Source organism: Sceloporus undulatus, chromosome 5, assembly GCF_019175285.1.
Source record: "Sceloporus undulatus isolate JIND9_A2432 ecotype Alabama chromosome 5, SceUnd_v1.1, whole genome shotgun sequence".
NCBI classification, from domain to species: Eukaryota; Metazoa; Chordata; class Lepidosauria; order Squamata; family Phrynosomatidae; genus Sceloporus; species Sceloporus undulatus.
The window spans coordinates 65160155-65177006 of record NC_056526.1 but is presented as its reverse complement, the minus strand read 5'-3'; the positions used below and the strand labels follow the sequence as shown (position 1 = coordinate 65177006).

The following is a 16852-nucleotide window of genomic DNA, read 5'->3' as shown; positions in this document are numbered from 1 at the left end:
ATAGTTGGTGAGAGGAAAGCCAGCTACCAGCACAGTCTGGGGACAAGTCTATCCAGATGTAGCCAAACCAATATCATAGCAGAGTTCAAAAACAAAAATGCCCAGCTATTGATATTGGCAATTCATTGACCATTTTTCACACTCAAAAGAAACACAGACGTAGCTGATTCGTCCAAGGTTCTGGAGGCTTTATCTTCAGTTGCAATGCATACAATATTCTTAATTCTTCCTTTAACCTTTATTAGGCCTACAATAACATAAATTTACAATAAAACCTCAGAATCATTTTTATAAAATTTAAGCCATAATTTTGTTGCCTCCACCAGAAAATTGGTTATTAGCCTGGTAATATGTGGGTTCCGATTTTCCAATAGGTATTCCATTGATAACCCATCCAGACAGATATTCATTCCCAATAACCTCAAGTTTTTCCTTAGAAATTATATACAATGGACAAGGCAATACAATATGATAGAGAACATCGGGAGCTTGATCGCAGTGACATATACGATTCAAAAATGGGGTCTAAATATCTCCCCGCCCCATTATCCCCAATGGTGGTATGTACACATGGCTGTGCTGTGCCAGTGTGGCTGCACTCATGGCATGTTGCCATTATAAACAACAGGACTTGAGGTCCCACAGGTTTTTACATCCTGGGAGGGGCTAGAATGAAACCCCCACAGATACAAAGGCCCAGTTGCACAGGTAATGAGTAGTGGGACAAGTAACAGAACAAGATCTCTTTTCAGTATCATTATGTGTAATTTCACAGGTACTGTAACAAGTAATTAAACAAATTACTTTTTAAAAGTTGCTTTCTAATATCTAGGTTCTTATGCCTTCCAAGACAGAAATTTCTTGATGATAGGCATCCAGCTAGACTTCCAGGCCTGTTCTTTAGAGTTGGACCTGTTTGGAAGACTGCAGGCAGTACTTCAGATAATTTGCACCAAACTGTTTAGGGCTTTAAAAGTAATTACAAGTCAGTGAAGCTCATACATTTAGCTATTGAGAGTATATGTATTGATCACTAAAAGGAGGTAGAAGCTGAAGCTTTCACGCTCTCTTTAAAGGCAGCCCCATCTAGAGCACATTACTGTTGCATGTCTGGTCTAGTGTGAAGATAACCAAGACATTTATGACCGTGATAAGATATGCTTTCTGTACAGAAGGTCTGAACAGGCGAAAGAATTTAGGCAGATTAGAGCCTCTCCTGTTCTCACATGAAACTTGCATTAACAGTGCAAATCCAGAACACCCAAGTTGCAAACTGGGTCTTAAAGATAGAGTATAACGCCTTTCAAAATAGATTGTACTCCTCCGTCTAGATGATCAGGTTTCCCCATGCATACTGCCTCCAGATTTACCCAGATAAAGTTTCAATTTGTTTAATCTGTTCCAAAGCTTCTTCCACATGCCTCTTTGGGGTTCTTGTAGCTTCCCAGACACAAGATGATGGAAGACAGGCAGAACTGCATGTCATGTTTATAAAGATGTCACTTTGGGCTAGTGCTTAGATTCCCCCCCCCCATTGTTTTCAGGTACATTCTAAACCATCTGGAAAATCAGAGACAATTCTAAGTATAGCAATAGTCCCCCAACAACACTTTCTGGACAGATCTCTCTCGAAAAAATTATAGCTGCCATAGTACCCTAGCTAGAATTCTTTAGACAATATATATGTACCTAACCTCATTGCATGTTCTACTCAATACCTCCTTGGGCTAAGTCCATATTCTGGGAGACACAGCAGGAACTGTCCAGGTAGCACCGCACAGCAGTTCAGCAGCTGGGAAAGGAGATCTTGCTGCAGATCTGGGAAGATTTGCTGGAGATCTGGAAGAGCAACATTAGCTCTTTTTTTCCCCAGCTGCTGATGCTGTCTGGGCACTTCATGCCATCTTTCTTCCCAACAGTGTTCAATTGCAGCTAATATAAAAGGTGTCATGAGTTAAATAAGTGCTGTGTGTGTGCTTGTGCATGCACATGAACATTTTTTGAACCTAATAAATTAAGCATGCCTTGGTTTGAATACAGTTTTAAAGCAAGTTATCCCCAAGCTAATTAATGTAGCTGTGTAAAAATATATCCTCAAATTGTCTTTTGTCTGTGCAATTATCATTTTTAACAGCTGTAGGGATAGATGATCTTGTCCTTTATTAAACAAGAAATCAATGGCTCATGTTAGCAGTGTTCAGAACCCACTGCTGATACATCCAAATCACATGAATTATGAGTGGTATTCCTATTCAATTCTGCACATGAGAATTCTTGGGTTTGTGAAGCTATTTTTGCGTAGAATTATTTATCTTGTAATTGTACAGATAGAGAGGAAACTACAATAGTAGCATGACAGTTCTAATGTTTGTGAAGCATAAATGCAGGTTTTGCTGGTGCATTTTGAATAATGTTATTTCAAAGCCTGAAAGAAGATGCAAATGGATATATTTGCCCTCTAACTTGTTGAAGTTATCAGTTTAAGGCATTATCTGTTGAACAGTGTGTGTCATCATACAGAAGCCTATTTCTAGTGGTTATAACCTTGGAAATGGTAGCATGTTAACTCTTACCTGTAATCTCTGGAGTACTTGACTGTTTTGAGAAGAGGTTTTTTTTAACCACCTATCACTGTCATGGGCTTAGCTCTCTTGTGAGATTTTGCTCAGCAAGCTGAAATAGTGGAGTAAGAGTTTTAAAAAGCCCTTCTTGGGAGAGCAGAAATGGAAGAATAAGCATGCTTCAGGCATTATAGTTAGGGGTGAATTTAAATCAGGAAAGGATTCATTCTGCTCTTTCAATCATATGATAGCTTAATTATCTCACTGTTCTCAATTCTGAGTCAGAGAAAATAGGATATACAGTATTGATTTTATCTTGTAAAAACAAATATTAGCCATTACTGTGTAGTATGTGGATGCTGAAGATGCATAAGTACAATTAAAATGTATTACCAACATAAAACTCAATAGTTTTGGAAACGTAACACCTCTTTCTTAAAAGGGAAGAAATTAAAAATATCTGTACCTTGTCAATTTTCAGACTTTGTTAGCTGTGATCTTACCATCTCATTTTCAGTTTTCCCAACTATGAACTAAAAATAATGTTTGCTTCCACATTTAAAAAATCCAGTTTGATAGAGTGTGTGCATATAAGACATGATCTCTGGCCAAATGCTGAGTGAGAGGGTAGTCCATATTTTCCTCAAGGAAATGGTATCACTCCTGGAAGTATCTTCTCTGGATCTGAAGATTTATAATAACTGTTGCTTTGTGACATATATCTCGTGGGGATGGGCTGTGTAATATACTTGAGATAATTAGGTTCCAGATATTCTTAAAGAATCTATTTTTTAGATCCATTCCAGTTTGAGTTCCACTCCAGTTATTAGACTGAAGCAACTTTGGCTGCTATAATGGATGACAAATTGGAAAAATAGTGCCAGCCTATCATTTTTAACTGGAATTTGCAGTAGCTTTGATAACATTGATCGTTATATTCTTCTGGATTAATTCTGGGTTTTGGGGACACTGTTTAATAGTAGTTATCCTCATGTGTATATGTCAAAAAATAGCATTGAAAGATTATATATGAAACCCCCTGGCACTGTCACTGTAGGGACCCTCAAGGTACTGACTTGCTGTTCCATTCATTTATGAAGCAGCTGGATATCATCATCAAAGAATTTCTAATAGGATGCCATCAGTATGCTGATGTTACTTGTTCTTTTTGCCATGACATTTGATCAGAAGAAGTTACATATAAAGTAGTTCAATGCTTGAAAGCAATGGGAGAGCCAGTAAACACCATCCTGATAAGATAGATGTGCTGTAAGGTGGTGGTTCCCAAGGTTGGGAGTCAGGGAAATCACCATATTTGGGTTGTACTTGACATAAAGAAGGTTTGAGGTTCAGTTGCTCTTCGATCTATCAATGTCCTTCAAGGGCCAAGTAATTTCCATGACTAGGCGCACCTAATATACTATTTGATTAGAAAATAAGCTTCCTAAACATCTCCTTTGCACATATTCTCATAATTATAAAAATCTACAAGCAAGTGTGATATAGTGGTTTGAAGATTGCATTAGGACTCTGGACATGAGGGTTTGGATACCCACTTGGCTGTGAAAACCTACTGGGCGATCTTGGGCAAGTCTCGTTCTCTCAGCCTTAGGGGAGACAAAGGCAAGCTCCCTCTTGAACAAATCTTTCCAAGAAAATACTATGACAGGTTTGCCTTAAGGTCACCATAAGTTGAAAATCACTTGAAGACACACAACAGCAGCAACAACTAAAAATTGCACAGTTGGCTTTCTATGGGTATCACTAGTTATGTTGTGTGTATATGTACCTTCAAGTCACCCATCGATTTACAGTGGCCCCATAAATTTCATAGAGTTTTCTTGGGCAAGGAATTACTCAGAGGTGGTTTGTCAGTTCTTTCCTCTGAAATATCACCTACAGCACCTGCTTTCATGGGCAGTCTCCCATCCTAGTACTAACCAAAGCTGATCCTGTACAGCTTCAAAGGTTAGATAGGATCTAGTGTCTTCGGGAGATTTAGGCAGACTACGCTGCAGTGTTTTTATCATCATGGCTGCAGAGACAAGGTAATATCTACAAGAGATCTGTTCCTAGGTACAGCCTTTTGCCAAGAGTAACAACCCAGGGGAATCGTACTTCCCACATCACAGCCAGACTGGCAAAGAGTCCAGGTTTCTTTACCTGTAGTAGTTTTAGTAATCTCAAAAATATCTTTAGTAAGCTTATTTGTTCATGTAACATTCAGTGAAATAACATTCAAGCTGTATCCCATTTTGTTTCCCTAAAAATACATTTGTAATCCTAAAGCATTTCTGGGTGAAAATAATTTTTGAAGAGCCTAGTCCAAACATATTTAAATATCCTTAAGTTTTATCTTATATTTTATCTTGTCTGTTAAGGAAATTAATAAGTTCAATTTTATTGATTTTTGTTGAGAGTGTGTATACACACAAACACACAGAGAGACTCATACTTTGTTTCAGATACTTTATATTTTTGAAACAAATATATGTAGTCTGCAAAAATGAATGCCATACATCATGTTTCTTCCTGTTGAAGTTTATAGTGCTGTTACCAAATCAACATAAATGCTTCTTTCCTCATTTTAGGTGGCTGCAATAAGTACCGTTGTTAGCAGAGGGACACCATTGAAAGCCTTTGTTTTTAGAAATTATAATCATCTCCCTGGAGTCAAGTCTCACTATCTTGGAGGCTGCCAGTACAAACTGTGGCAAGCTATCAGAGCATCATCTGCTGCCCCAGGCTACTTCCAGGAGTATGTATTGGGTAATGACCTTCATCAGGTTAGTACTTTTTATTTTATTTTTTATTTTATTTTTGTTTAAACGTTTAGAACTCTGTAGTGGATGCTTGAACTCAAGAGCATGGCAATTAAGATCATACACATAGTGTGGTATATGAAATTATAAATCAAATTTAACAAGTATGTGGATTATTTTACGTCCTGCATTTTACAATAAATAATTTAAAGTATTGTACATATATGGTATAGGCAGATTTCTCATAAACTCTAGCCCTGACCAGGTGTTGCTCATCTTGCTTTGCCCAACACAGAAATGGGAGACTGTCTAGCTCTGTCTCCACCCTCATCACTTTCTTCACATGGGAAATAAAACATCTGAAGAGAAGACACTCCTTTTCACTTGGAGGGTTTCTTTGCAAGCAGATCTGTTGTTTATGTTGGAGAGCCTCTGTACAAACAAGAAATTCACACATGTCAATTTCTTTGTGAAGGAAGGAATGAAGAAGGTGTAGGTGCTTCCCTGCTTCCATGTTCAGGAAAGTCTGATAAATAATGCTTGAGCAGGGCTGGTGTACACTCTGTCTGCTTATAGATGGGGGGGGGGGAGAATATTCTGTACATTGGGAAGCAAGAGTAAATCATATTGACCACAGGTTTGTGGCTGGAGTTAATGCAGTAGATAATTTTTCATTGTTTACCCTGCCTTATGGACTTCAGGTAATTCAAAAAGCCTTATTATTTTGTAGAATATTTAACCTGATAACAAAAATGATACAGTTGTGTGATCTTTCACACATTCTACATATTTCAAGGTATGTTGACAAACCATAATGGTAGGGAGTCTGCTGTGAGGATTATATGATAGTGCTAATCATTGCTTTCCACTTTGATACATGGCATTAAAAATTCATGGTCTTTGGCGCTTCCTCCTGCCTAATGAATCAGTTTATTAAGTATACCAGTTCTTTGATGTGTGACAGTGTTGAGACTCTAAGGGCTGTTCCAAATGTCACTAATTTGCTACAAGTAAAGCAAATCTACGAAGAAAGGACATGAGGAATTTCAGTCCCTTGTTTTTGTCTACAAGGAAGTAAAAGAATCATTTAAAGTAGTTTGTTTCTTTATTATGTATAAATGCAAATAAAGGTAGAATAGGGAGGAGGAGAGGATAAAGTAATGGAGTAATGAGAAGAACTGTATGAGCTCATATTGATTATAAAATTATAAGTCAGACATCAAGGATTCAAACATCAAGGTTGGTATGTCTTGCCCAACTATCAAAATAAATTTTTGAGAGTTGTTGATAGGCTATAAGCCAGAATTGTCTCCTTCCTGCCTACCCTATGTTGCTACTTTTGATTTTTCTGCACCATAAACCAAAGTGGGCATTGTCCTGGCATTGTGGGATGGTGAGGCTCTTTAGGTGTTGGCAAAAGGGATCATGCTTTTGTGGAGAGAGGGAAGGAGGGAGGGGAAGGGAGAAAGCCAGCCTGGGGGTATTTCCGTGCCCCTTATGGTCGGGGTAAGGACACAGAACTCTTAATTCAGAGGGTTTGGAAGCCTCCAGGTCATGCCAAGCTCCTCTGAAGGGGGCTACTGGCACTGTGGGTGAAACATGGTAACATTTCCCGTCAGGGAGTTGCACTAGATGGCCCTTGGAGTCTCTTCCAATTTTGTGATTCTCAAATGTGGAAAAATTAACAAGGTCCTTTGACTGGGAGCAGGGAGCATTTGTGCTTCTTGTGTTGAACCTTTTGCAATATCCAAATACAGTGGACCCTTGTTATATGCTGGGGTTTGGTTCCAAGATCCCCCGTGGATAACAAAATCTATGGATGCTCGTCACATTAAATATAATGACATAGCAAAATGGTGTCCCTTATAAAAATGGAAAATCAAGGTTTGATATTTGAAATGTATACTTTTTTTGAACATTTTCAAACCGTGGATGCTTGAATCAGTGTATAAGAAATCTGTGTATAAGTAGGGCCGACTGTAGTTCTGACAATTCTGTGGCACTGCTGTGTAATTCAAAACCTCATGGATGCCCTTGAATTTCAGTTGTGCAAAACGATCTGTGAAGAGAGTCCCCATTACGTACACATACAAAATGGTATAGTAAAGAAAAGTAATACCATAGACATGAATCTAGTTGCTAGCCCCAGCTAGAATAGACCCATTGAATCATAGGACTTATCTCACTCTTGATTTGCATTCAGCAGTTGATTTGGAACGTGTACTTTAGTTCGGGATAACAGTTGGATTTAGGCCATAGAACCCACAGAGTCATCATTTAACATGATTAGAATAAATTCCTGTTGAAAACACACAGGTGTCCAACATGTAGGCTATAATTTCAATTGTGTTAGCTTTATCTGCCCTGCCTTTCAACAGCCATACCAAAAGGTGACTTACATTTTTAAAAACAATATACAATAAAAATTACAGCAGTGAAATGAGTTAACAATGATAGGAATACAAGTATTTCTCAGTTAATTAAGCAGATATGTTCCTGGGCATTACTTTAACAGAAAGGTTAGTATCAGATGCAAAAATAACATGAAAAGAATAGAGAGTGAGGGTCCTACACCACACAAAAAAGGAGCAGTTCAGCATGTTTCTGTATTCTTCTTATTCAAAACTTATAATATGCATGTGTGGAAAGAAACAACCAAGTCAGGTGAGGTTTACATTAGTAAAGAAAACGTGTTGAACCTTCTAGAGCAGTGTTTCCAAAACTTTCTTCCTCCAGGTGTTTTGGACAACTCCCAGAAGCCCTAGCCAGTTGGGCCAACAATCAAGAATTCTGGGACTTGAAGTCCAAAACATCTGGAGGATCAAATTTGGGAAAGACTGTTCTAGAGACTACTGTCCTAAAGACTTCTAAAATGCATCCAGTGATGATTTTTTATTTCAGCAGCCTTTGCTTTTCTTATGATTTTTAGTTTGGTGGCCAGATTTAATAATCCCCCCCCCATGTTGGGGTAGCTGGTGAGATAGGCTTATCTGCTTTCTCCTTTGAGTACATTTACCTTTACCTTATACAGTGCACCCGCACCATACGCGGCTTTCAGCCTATGCTGAAAGCTGCACCAGAAGAGCCCTTCACGTGCCCTAGAAGAACTAATGGGGCACATGCCCATGGCGTGCACGCCCGCTGCCACACCACAAGCACAAATCCCATTACTTCCTATGGGGTTTCAGCATACGCGTAAGGGGAGGGCACACTGTAGTTAGCCTTTTTTAGTTTTAATAAAATACGGAGAATTTATTTTTAAAATTTATGAAGTGATTTTCAGACTAGAGGGTAGCAGGGTTAAGAGGATCTGTATTCCTATTCTATCTGGAGTTTGATGCAAAAATTGTTTCCGGCACTGCTTCTTCTTGTGATCTTTCAGTTGAATCTGGAATCACTAAACTGTCACAGCAGCTGAGAGCTACTAGACACTGTAGACTGAAATACCACCCACTATGAGATATGCATAATGATCAAGGCTTCTCCAATGCCTTGTGGCATATGATGCAAGTAGATAAAAGAAAATGCCACATCCTCTCAATTTAATCCTAAATCAGTGTTGCAAGTGAATACTAAGAGCACAGGGAAAAACAACCTTGCACCATGCTGACTTGAAATGTAACTGTACTGTATTCATTTATATTCTGATTTCCATTAGGGCAGGACCCAAGGTAGTTTACATCACATCTTGAAACATAATTTGTTGTTGTTAACTGCCATCAAGTGAAACACAGGTCATGGCTACTCCGTGTGTGAGACCTCTCCAAGACTTCTTGTCCTCCATTGCTCTACTTTGGTCCTATAATGTCAGGCCTGTGACTTCCGTGATTGAGTCTAGACATTTAGCATGTGGTCTTCCTTCCTCTGTTTAAATATTTGAATGATGTTATACAGTACTGAAGATGGAGCAAGCTTGTTATCTGGTGCTCCAGAGAATAGAACCCAGAGCAATGGATTCAGATTACAAGAAAAGAGATTCCACCTCAACATTAGGAAGAACATTCTGCCAGTAAGAGCTCTTCAACAGTGGAACACTGAGTGTGGAGGAGTCTCCTCCTTTGGAGGTTTTTAAACAGGCTTGATCGCTATCTGCCATTCTGTGTTCCTGCATGGTATGGGGTTGGACTGAATGGCCCTTGAGGTGTCTTCCAACACTGCGGTTCTATGATTTTAGCCCCCAATTAAAGAATCATTTTGCCATAACCAATTAATTAAAACATCATCAATTGCCAGCATGTGGAAAGCAAAAAGGAGAGCAGCCTAGCCTGTCGGAGGGATTTGGGAAACAATCACCAAGAAAACTCCAAACATCACTCTAAAGCTGATAGGACTGATGGTTGTCTCCTCCATAGGGATCTTAAACATTGTGCCGGTTCATACGGGGAAATACAGTCAGACAGTCTGATCCAAACTGTATATGTATAGATTGTCACAAATATGAATTGTACACAAAAACGGACCTAAGCATTAAGGATAAACTTTCCACAAACATTCACTCTGACTCTAAAATGTGCAATGCTCTTCAGGGGGGGAAGCTTACAGGCACAGCTGCTTTAGTATTTTTTCAAAACCTCTAATTTTTCCTTTTGTTTAGATAGATACTGAAGCAGTGGGCGTGAGGCCACTTGAGTTGTCTTCTGTTCTTTTTCTTGTTCTGAAACTCCACAATGGTGAAAGACAGTGAATTTTTGAACTTAAAATTGTATTTCTGCCACAAATCCTACAGCAGGAGTCAGTTTTTTTCTCCTCCTTACTCCCTCTTTTGAAAATGTGGTAACTTAAAACTGCTAAACCAATGTTCATACTGATTGTTGTCACTTACTGTCAAGGTTACCAGCATGTGAAAAATCACACTTGTCAGTTTACCATGAAGTACTGCCAGTGTGCTGTTACCTAGGTTTTCCTTTATCTCTGTGATGTTTGCAAGCCTGGCAGTGGAGGAACTGGAGATCTTTCTCCCCAGATAATTTCTTTTTTGTTTGATAAGGGAAGCAAATGTTGAGCGCCTTTGTAACATGCTAGAATTTCTTTTAAAACAGTAGTCATTTCATTAAGCCACTGTTTGAAAGACCATATGAACAATATTTAGTCAGCATCTGAAATATTTCAGAAAGGCATATAATCCAAAGTTCACACTGTCAACTGTTAAACAGACTTATTCTAACTGTAAATGAAAAACATCTTACAAACTGAACACTTTCAGACAGTATGTATTCAGGCTGATGTTTCTGTCACCTTCATACCTTTTGTATTGAAACTAAAAAATAGGACAATTTGAAAATATCATGTCATAAAATACCCTTTTTGAAACTTAGGTGTTTTATTTCCAGTATGTATACATGAAATTCTCCTCCAAAACCTGATCGTGTTTGTTCCACAGGTGTAGTTATGCCACTAGCTAAAGTAGCTGTAGCGAGATGAAAGTGGCCACAGATGCAAGTAATGGGGAGGAAAGGGAAGAACATTGGAAACTGGAAGAGTAACAATAGCTCCAAGCCATCATTTCCTCAAATTCCTTTGGTGGTCCTTAGAGTCAAGTGGTGCTTGAAAAGATGGCTTAGACTCCCCTGTGGCACAGACATTTGTCCAAGGCACTCATCTCAGACCAATTTAGTACCTAGGACCAAACCATGCACTGGAGAAAATGGCAGCTTGGAGCTGGTAGCCTTCTCCCACCAACATCAGCAGTGCAACCTTCTCCTTGTCATAGTGCAGCTGCTCACTTAATGGACCATATCTGGTGTGATATACAGATAGTAGTTTCCATATTATGAAAATAAAAACCCTGAGTTCTTGTACATTTTAAAGCCACATTTTAACTATTTTCTCCCGCCCCGCCCCCTCACTACATGCTTGAGTGATAGTACTAGATTCACACATGTATAGGCTGATTTTAAAACATTAGAGCTTAACAAAGCACAAGAGACATTTTTGTCACATGGACTTTTATGCTTAAAATTGAGGAATGAGGTATGAAAGGGTGCAATTCCCTCTTTCTTCTATTTGTGGCATGGAGCTCAGGGTGCTGGATTTCATCTGATAGTAACAGACTAGGCTAGTTATAAATCCTGGAACTTGACAAGAGTGCTTTCTCCTAGGAATGTGTCCCATGCCTTGCTGCCATGATATTAAATTCCAGCATGGGGATACAGCAGGGAATAAAAGTATGCTGAGGGCAACTGTGGAATTTGGATGGCATAGTCAGCTGCCAGTCCAGACACAGTATCACTACCTACAAGACCACCGCCCCTCTTTTTCCTCTTTGAACTTATTGTGATCCTGTCTTACTTTCACTCCCCACCCATCTCTTGTGACTATTGCTGCCCTCAAACATGAAAGAGAAGACAGTTTAGATCTCCAGAGATCTTAGAAGTGTTAGAACAGTGATTTGGTACTTGTAAATGTCAGGGAGCTGTAAATGAATCTACCATGTAGATAAGACAACTAAGTATGAGTTTGCAGTTTGCACAGTTTAAAAAGGACATGAAACATTCTTCTCTAATGCCCTCAATCTGATGATGCACTGGCCCATACAATAGAAATTTCATCCCTTCTCTTCCTTTCACCACTGTAGCCCTCGACTGGCTTCTGGAAGGTTCTGTAGTCTTCCGGAGTACAGGGTGCAAGGAGAGGCTGAAGGAGGATGGGATAATGGATCAGGTGCAGTCCTTGTCTTTTCCCCCTACTGCAGTCTACGACTTTTAATTCTGCCTCAAAAAGCATTTCATTATAATGTAAAATAGCTGTAGTGATAGTAATGTGTTTTAAACTGGGCTGGCAAACCTGTGCATTCCAGATCATAGAGTTGGAAGAGACCACAAGGGCCATCCAGTTCAAACCCCTGCCATGCAGGAACTCTCAATCAAAGCATACCTGACAGACGGCCATCCAGCCTCTGTTTGAAGACTTCCAAGGAGGGAGACTCCTCCACTCTCTGAGCGAGTGTGTTCCACTGTCGAACAGTCCTTACTGTCAGGAAGTTACTCCTAATGTTTAGGTGGAATCTCTTTTCCTGCAACTTGTTTCCATTGTTCTGGGTCCTGTTCTCTGAAGCAGCAGAAAACAAGCTTGTTCCCACCTCAATATGACATCCCTTCAAATGTTTAAACAGGGCTATCATATCACCTCTTAACCTTCTCTTCTCTAGGCTAAACATCCCCAGCTCCCTAAGTCGTTCATTATAGAGCATGGTTTCCAGACCCTTCACCATTTTAGTTGCCCTCCTTTGGACACTCTCTAGTTTCTCCTCATACTTTTTGAACTGTGGGAGAACTGAACACAGTATTCCAGGTGGGACCTGACCAAGGCAGAATAGAGTGGCACTATTACTTCCTTTGATTTAGACACTATACTTCTATTGATGTAGCCTAAAATTGCATTGGCCTTGTAAGCTGATGCATCACACTGTTGACTCATGTTCAACTTGTGTTCTACTTGAACTCCTAGATCCCTTTCACATGGGATCTAGGAGTCCAAGTAGACCACAAGTTACGTGATGTCCTACCAGATAATGTCCTGCCAGACACATTCAGCTTAGTCAGTGGTCAGGGATGCTGAGAGTTAAATCAAATGGCATCTGGAGTCCACAGTTTCCTCAAACTTGCCATCAAAAATGCAAAAGTAGCAATAACCCACCTTGCTTATGCAACCACACTTGAAAACTACACAATATTTACTGAAATTAAGTCTATACTATTAGTGTTCAGTCTTACTTTAGTTCCATTAGCAAAAATACAAAATCCATTGAGTTTGGTGTAGGAAGTAATTTGTTTTAGAATATAGTTCTTGTTAAAGATATTTCTGCATTGAACAGACTTGCAGAATTAAATATAATAACATTGAATTTAATTTAGGAAAAAAAGGCAAAATCTGCAAGGGAAAATGTCAATTCAGATCTTCATTGTCTCCAGTATTCTTGTGCTAGTTCAGAGTCTTCTTTTTGTGAATACAATGAAGGTAAACAACAGAGCAAGTCTGTGAAAATGAACTAGAAATGCAAAGCATGTCTGCACAGGCATTGAGGTGAAATGGTTGCTATGGAGGCAGCAAGCTCCAAGTATCGGAATTGGCTTTGCTAAATCACATCTTTCAGTACCCTGGTATTCAGTTCACATAACTTCACTGTGCTGTAGTGAAAAAAACAAAACCCTGTGTTCAGGACAAAGAGAGGGGGAGCATCATGTGCAGTATGACAACTGTTGAAACTCTACCCCATTTGTTGTATGTTATCAGGAATTTTAAATGTGAACTACTGCTAAAAATAAGAAACAAGAGTCTTAAAATCTAATTTAGGAGCCCCTTCTAATAAGAATGAGTGTATTTTTTCCCCTTGATTCTTGTGGACCATAGCCATTTTCTCAAGGCCATACACCCTGGCAGCTGTCAAGCATTCTTAAAAATGTTACTATTTGTCCCAGACTAGATACTGAATTGTTAAATTTCAGGAAGAATAGGAATTAGCAAATTGCATGCATTATTTGTGTTATTGCCTCCTGACATTCACCATGAACAATGGGGAAATCTTCAGTGCTTCACAAAAAGGAAAGGAAAATAAGATATGTATAAAAGGAACAAAGTTGAGCAGAACTGATTATCAGTATCTTTAATGGGTTACTTTTACTGGAGCTTACCTCTAAGGAAGGCTCCTGTCTTTTTCACCCCCATGCTATCATATGCTGCTTTTCAGTGAAGCATATAAAGTAGGATTTCTTTTATAGAGAAAGAGAGAGCTTTTCTTGAGCTTGTAAGAAATAATCAAAGCTAAGTTATCAGTGGCAGTCTTCTGCCCTGTAACTTGTTTCCTACACACTTTTAAAAATGGGCTCTTTTCAAACAAGTGGTGTAGATAATTTCCTTTGGCAGTTGTCTGTCTGACATTTAGTTTAATCTAAAACTAAGCAGATACTATTAATACAAGAAAGTCCCTGGAGTTCAAAGCTGTATGGTACCATTGTTGTAACTGTCAAATAATTTATCTGATTTCTTCCCCCTCCCCCACCTTTCTTTCTTCTTTTTGGTTGATTGGTTAGAATTGAAGGTAATTTCAAGTCAGTAGTAGTATAGAAGAGATTAAATCTTTTAACTGTTCCCAGTGGGCTGATGGCAACAGCAGGGCATGGGATGAATGTAAGAATGCAAGACTACAAAGAGAAGTTGGGGTGGCTCATGTTATATTTAGGGAGTACTGAAGAAAGAAACACAAAAGTTGGAATAAGAGAATAAGAATAAAGAACAGAGAAGACAAAATAGGGGGCAAGGAAAGGCAACATCAGAAGTGACTGGAGAATAAGTGAAATGAAGTGCTTGTCAGTTTTGGCCAGTTGCCACACAGTTCAGTAAAGCCCAAGACTTGTGCATACACTTCATGTGGATGTTTGTTAACAGATTATTCATTTTGAAGTGAAGGGTCTTCATAGATACAGTAGTTTTCCTGCACATGATGTAAGTATCTAAGGATGTAATATTTAATGTTTAGGAAGTCCTAGTTCTGGTCAGCTTGTGAAAATTTACATTCATATTCAGTCTTTTAGCAACCCAAAAGTTTTAGCAAATATTCCCTTGACATCTAGATGAAATGGCTATTCAAGGGTATACTCCACACTTTGGGATGTAATTAGATTTTGCAAAGAGAACACAACAAACTGCACAATATGTTACATGTCCAAAGATGAGTTCTCTGAACTTTTTGTGCTTTAGGGCATGTGATTATTTATTAATGTCAGATCTTCTGCCATTTGTTTATGAAAAACATCTCCTTAAAGAAATTTGTGGAAATTTGAGTGGTTGTTCAGCAAACTTTTTATCCAAAAACTGAGCAGATGTGTAATGCAAATCAGACCAGTTAATTGTTCCATAAATTAACACAAACATTTTGAATCTTAGAGATCAATTGGACGCTTTGTCCAAAATGCATCCAAAAATGATCTTTTCTTTTACTAACCACGACTGTTATGATTTTCATTTTGGTGGCCAAAAAATAAGCTGGACTTAGTTGATGAGACAGGTTGATCTGTTTTTCTGTTCATGCATAATCAGTAATGGATCCTTATTTACTTCACCTTTTCCAGGCAGAGAGACACTGCTATACTAGGAATGCTAGAGTAGATTCCTGCTTTTTTCCAATTCAAGCTTTCTTTCTTTATTATATTATTTACTTCAAATGTGCTGCCACCCACCATCATCATCCTACCAATGCCAGTAATGCTTAAAAAGAAAAGCCTTCTGGATAGAGGATGAGGAAAAGGGAGGGTGTGTGGGCATAAAAAGCCTTTGTAAAATGGAGCTAAGGTTTAGGGTAACTTGGGTGTATTGTATAAATGTTAGAGGAAATATAAAACAGCAGAGGGAAAATGAAAATAACCAAATACAAAATTTAACTTATGCCCTTTGATTAAAATGGGGTGGCAACCATGAGGTCTTTCCTATATTATTGGACCACAACTTCCAACATTCCACACCTTTAGCTATGGTGCTTGAGGCTACTGGGACTCGTGGTCCAACAGCATCTTCAAAGATACGTAATTCCTATCCTCAGTTTAAAATGAATAGGTGCATAAACTAGAAACCCGTAGAACAAAATATAAGAGAAGACTTTGTTAGATAATTTAGTTTTCAATTTCTAAAGGAACTCTGTTAAGCATTAAGTTTGAGGATTATTTGAAATTTAATTTGTGATATTAACCGAAGTAGATAATAGGACAAGAACAAATCACACCTTTAAAGACATAGTTCTCTGGAAGTCCCATGTGGGAAGAGGTCTAGGGGGAACACGTAGGGAAGGGAAAATAGGTGGGTGGGGGGAAATAGGTGGGGAAGAAGGGGATTTTGATTGATTTTTCTTAAAGTGTATATTGTTTGTAAAAACATCTTAATTTAATTTAAAAAAATAGGTGGAATGGCTACTTGTTGATCTGTTTGGGCACGTAAATCATACTCTTAAACCAAGAATGGGGACCATGATAACACCCATCAGCGTATCCAAGAGTGAGAGATTATGGGAACTGCACCATTTTCCTCACCTGAAACTGGTAGTTAATATGAGTTGCATGGTCCTCTTTTGCCCTTGACTTTAAGTTTTTACAGTCTAGTTTAAGCAATGTTTCTGGCTTCCACTGTATGCCATTTATATTTACTATCTTCAGCTTTAAAATTAATGTTTGAAACTCCAGTCAATGCGTTTATTAATATAGCAACAGACTTGTTTTCTATGTGGAGCTGAGGTAAATCTCAGCCAAAATTATAAAATATGTACTAAGAGGCTACTGTTTTTCTTACTTCTGCAGAAGGCACAGTATACTGGTTGGTCCAAGAAGAGTTCAAAAAGCTTTTGTAGATTGTATTAAAAGCTCAGTGAAAGGACTTTCTCTTTGAGCCAATGATTTGTATCCTTATTTTATTTACTGCAGCTGTGGTAGAAAAGAGTTTCTGTTTTTAAAATAAAGAATTCACTATAGTTGGAAGTATAAATGTGATTTGGATGTACTTGGGATGAGATGAATTTAAAATTCGAAGAGGGGTTTCTTAACACTA

At 38.5% G+C, this 16852-nt stretch overlaps 1 protein-coding gene across 4 annotated transcripts in view; it reads left to right on the top strand.

Moving 5' to 3' along the window:
• Positions 1 to 16852, top strand: part of PNPLA8 (patatin like phospholipase domain containing 8) — a 40178-nt gene that overhangs the window by 14293 nt on the left and 9033 nt on the right. For all 4 annotated transcript variants that reach the window (XM_042470924.1, XM_042470920.1, XM_042470921.1 and 1 more), the window contains one exon: positions 5153 to 5347. In XM_042470924.1, coding sequence (XP_042326858.1) covers positions 5153 to 5347 — 195 coding nt within the window. The remainder of the gene's footprint in view (positions 1 to 5152; positions 5348 to 16852) is intronic.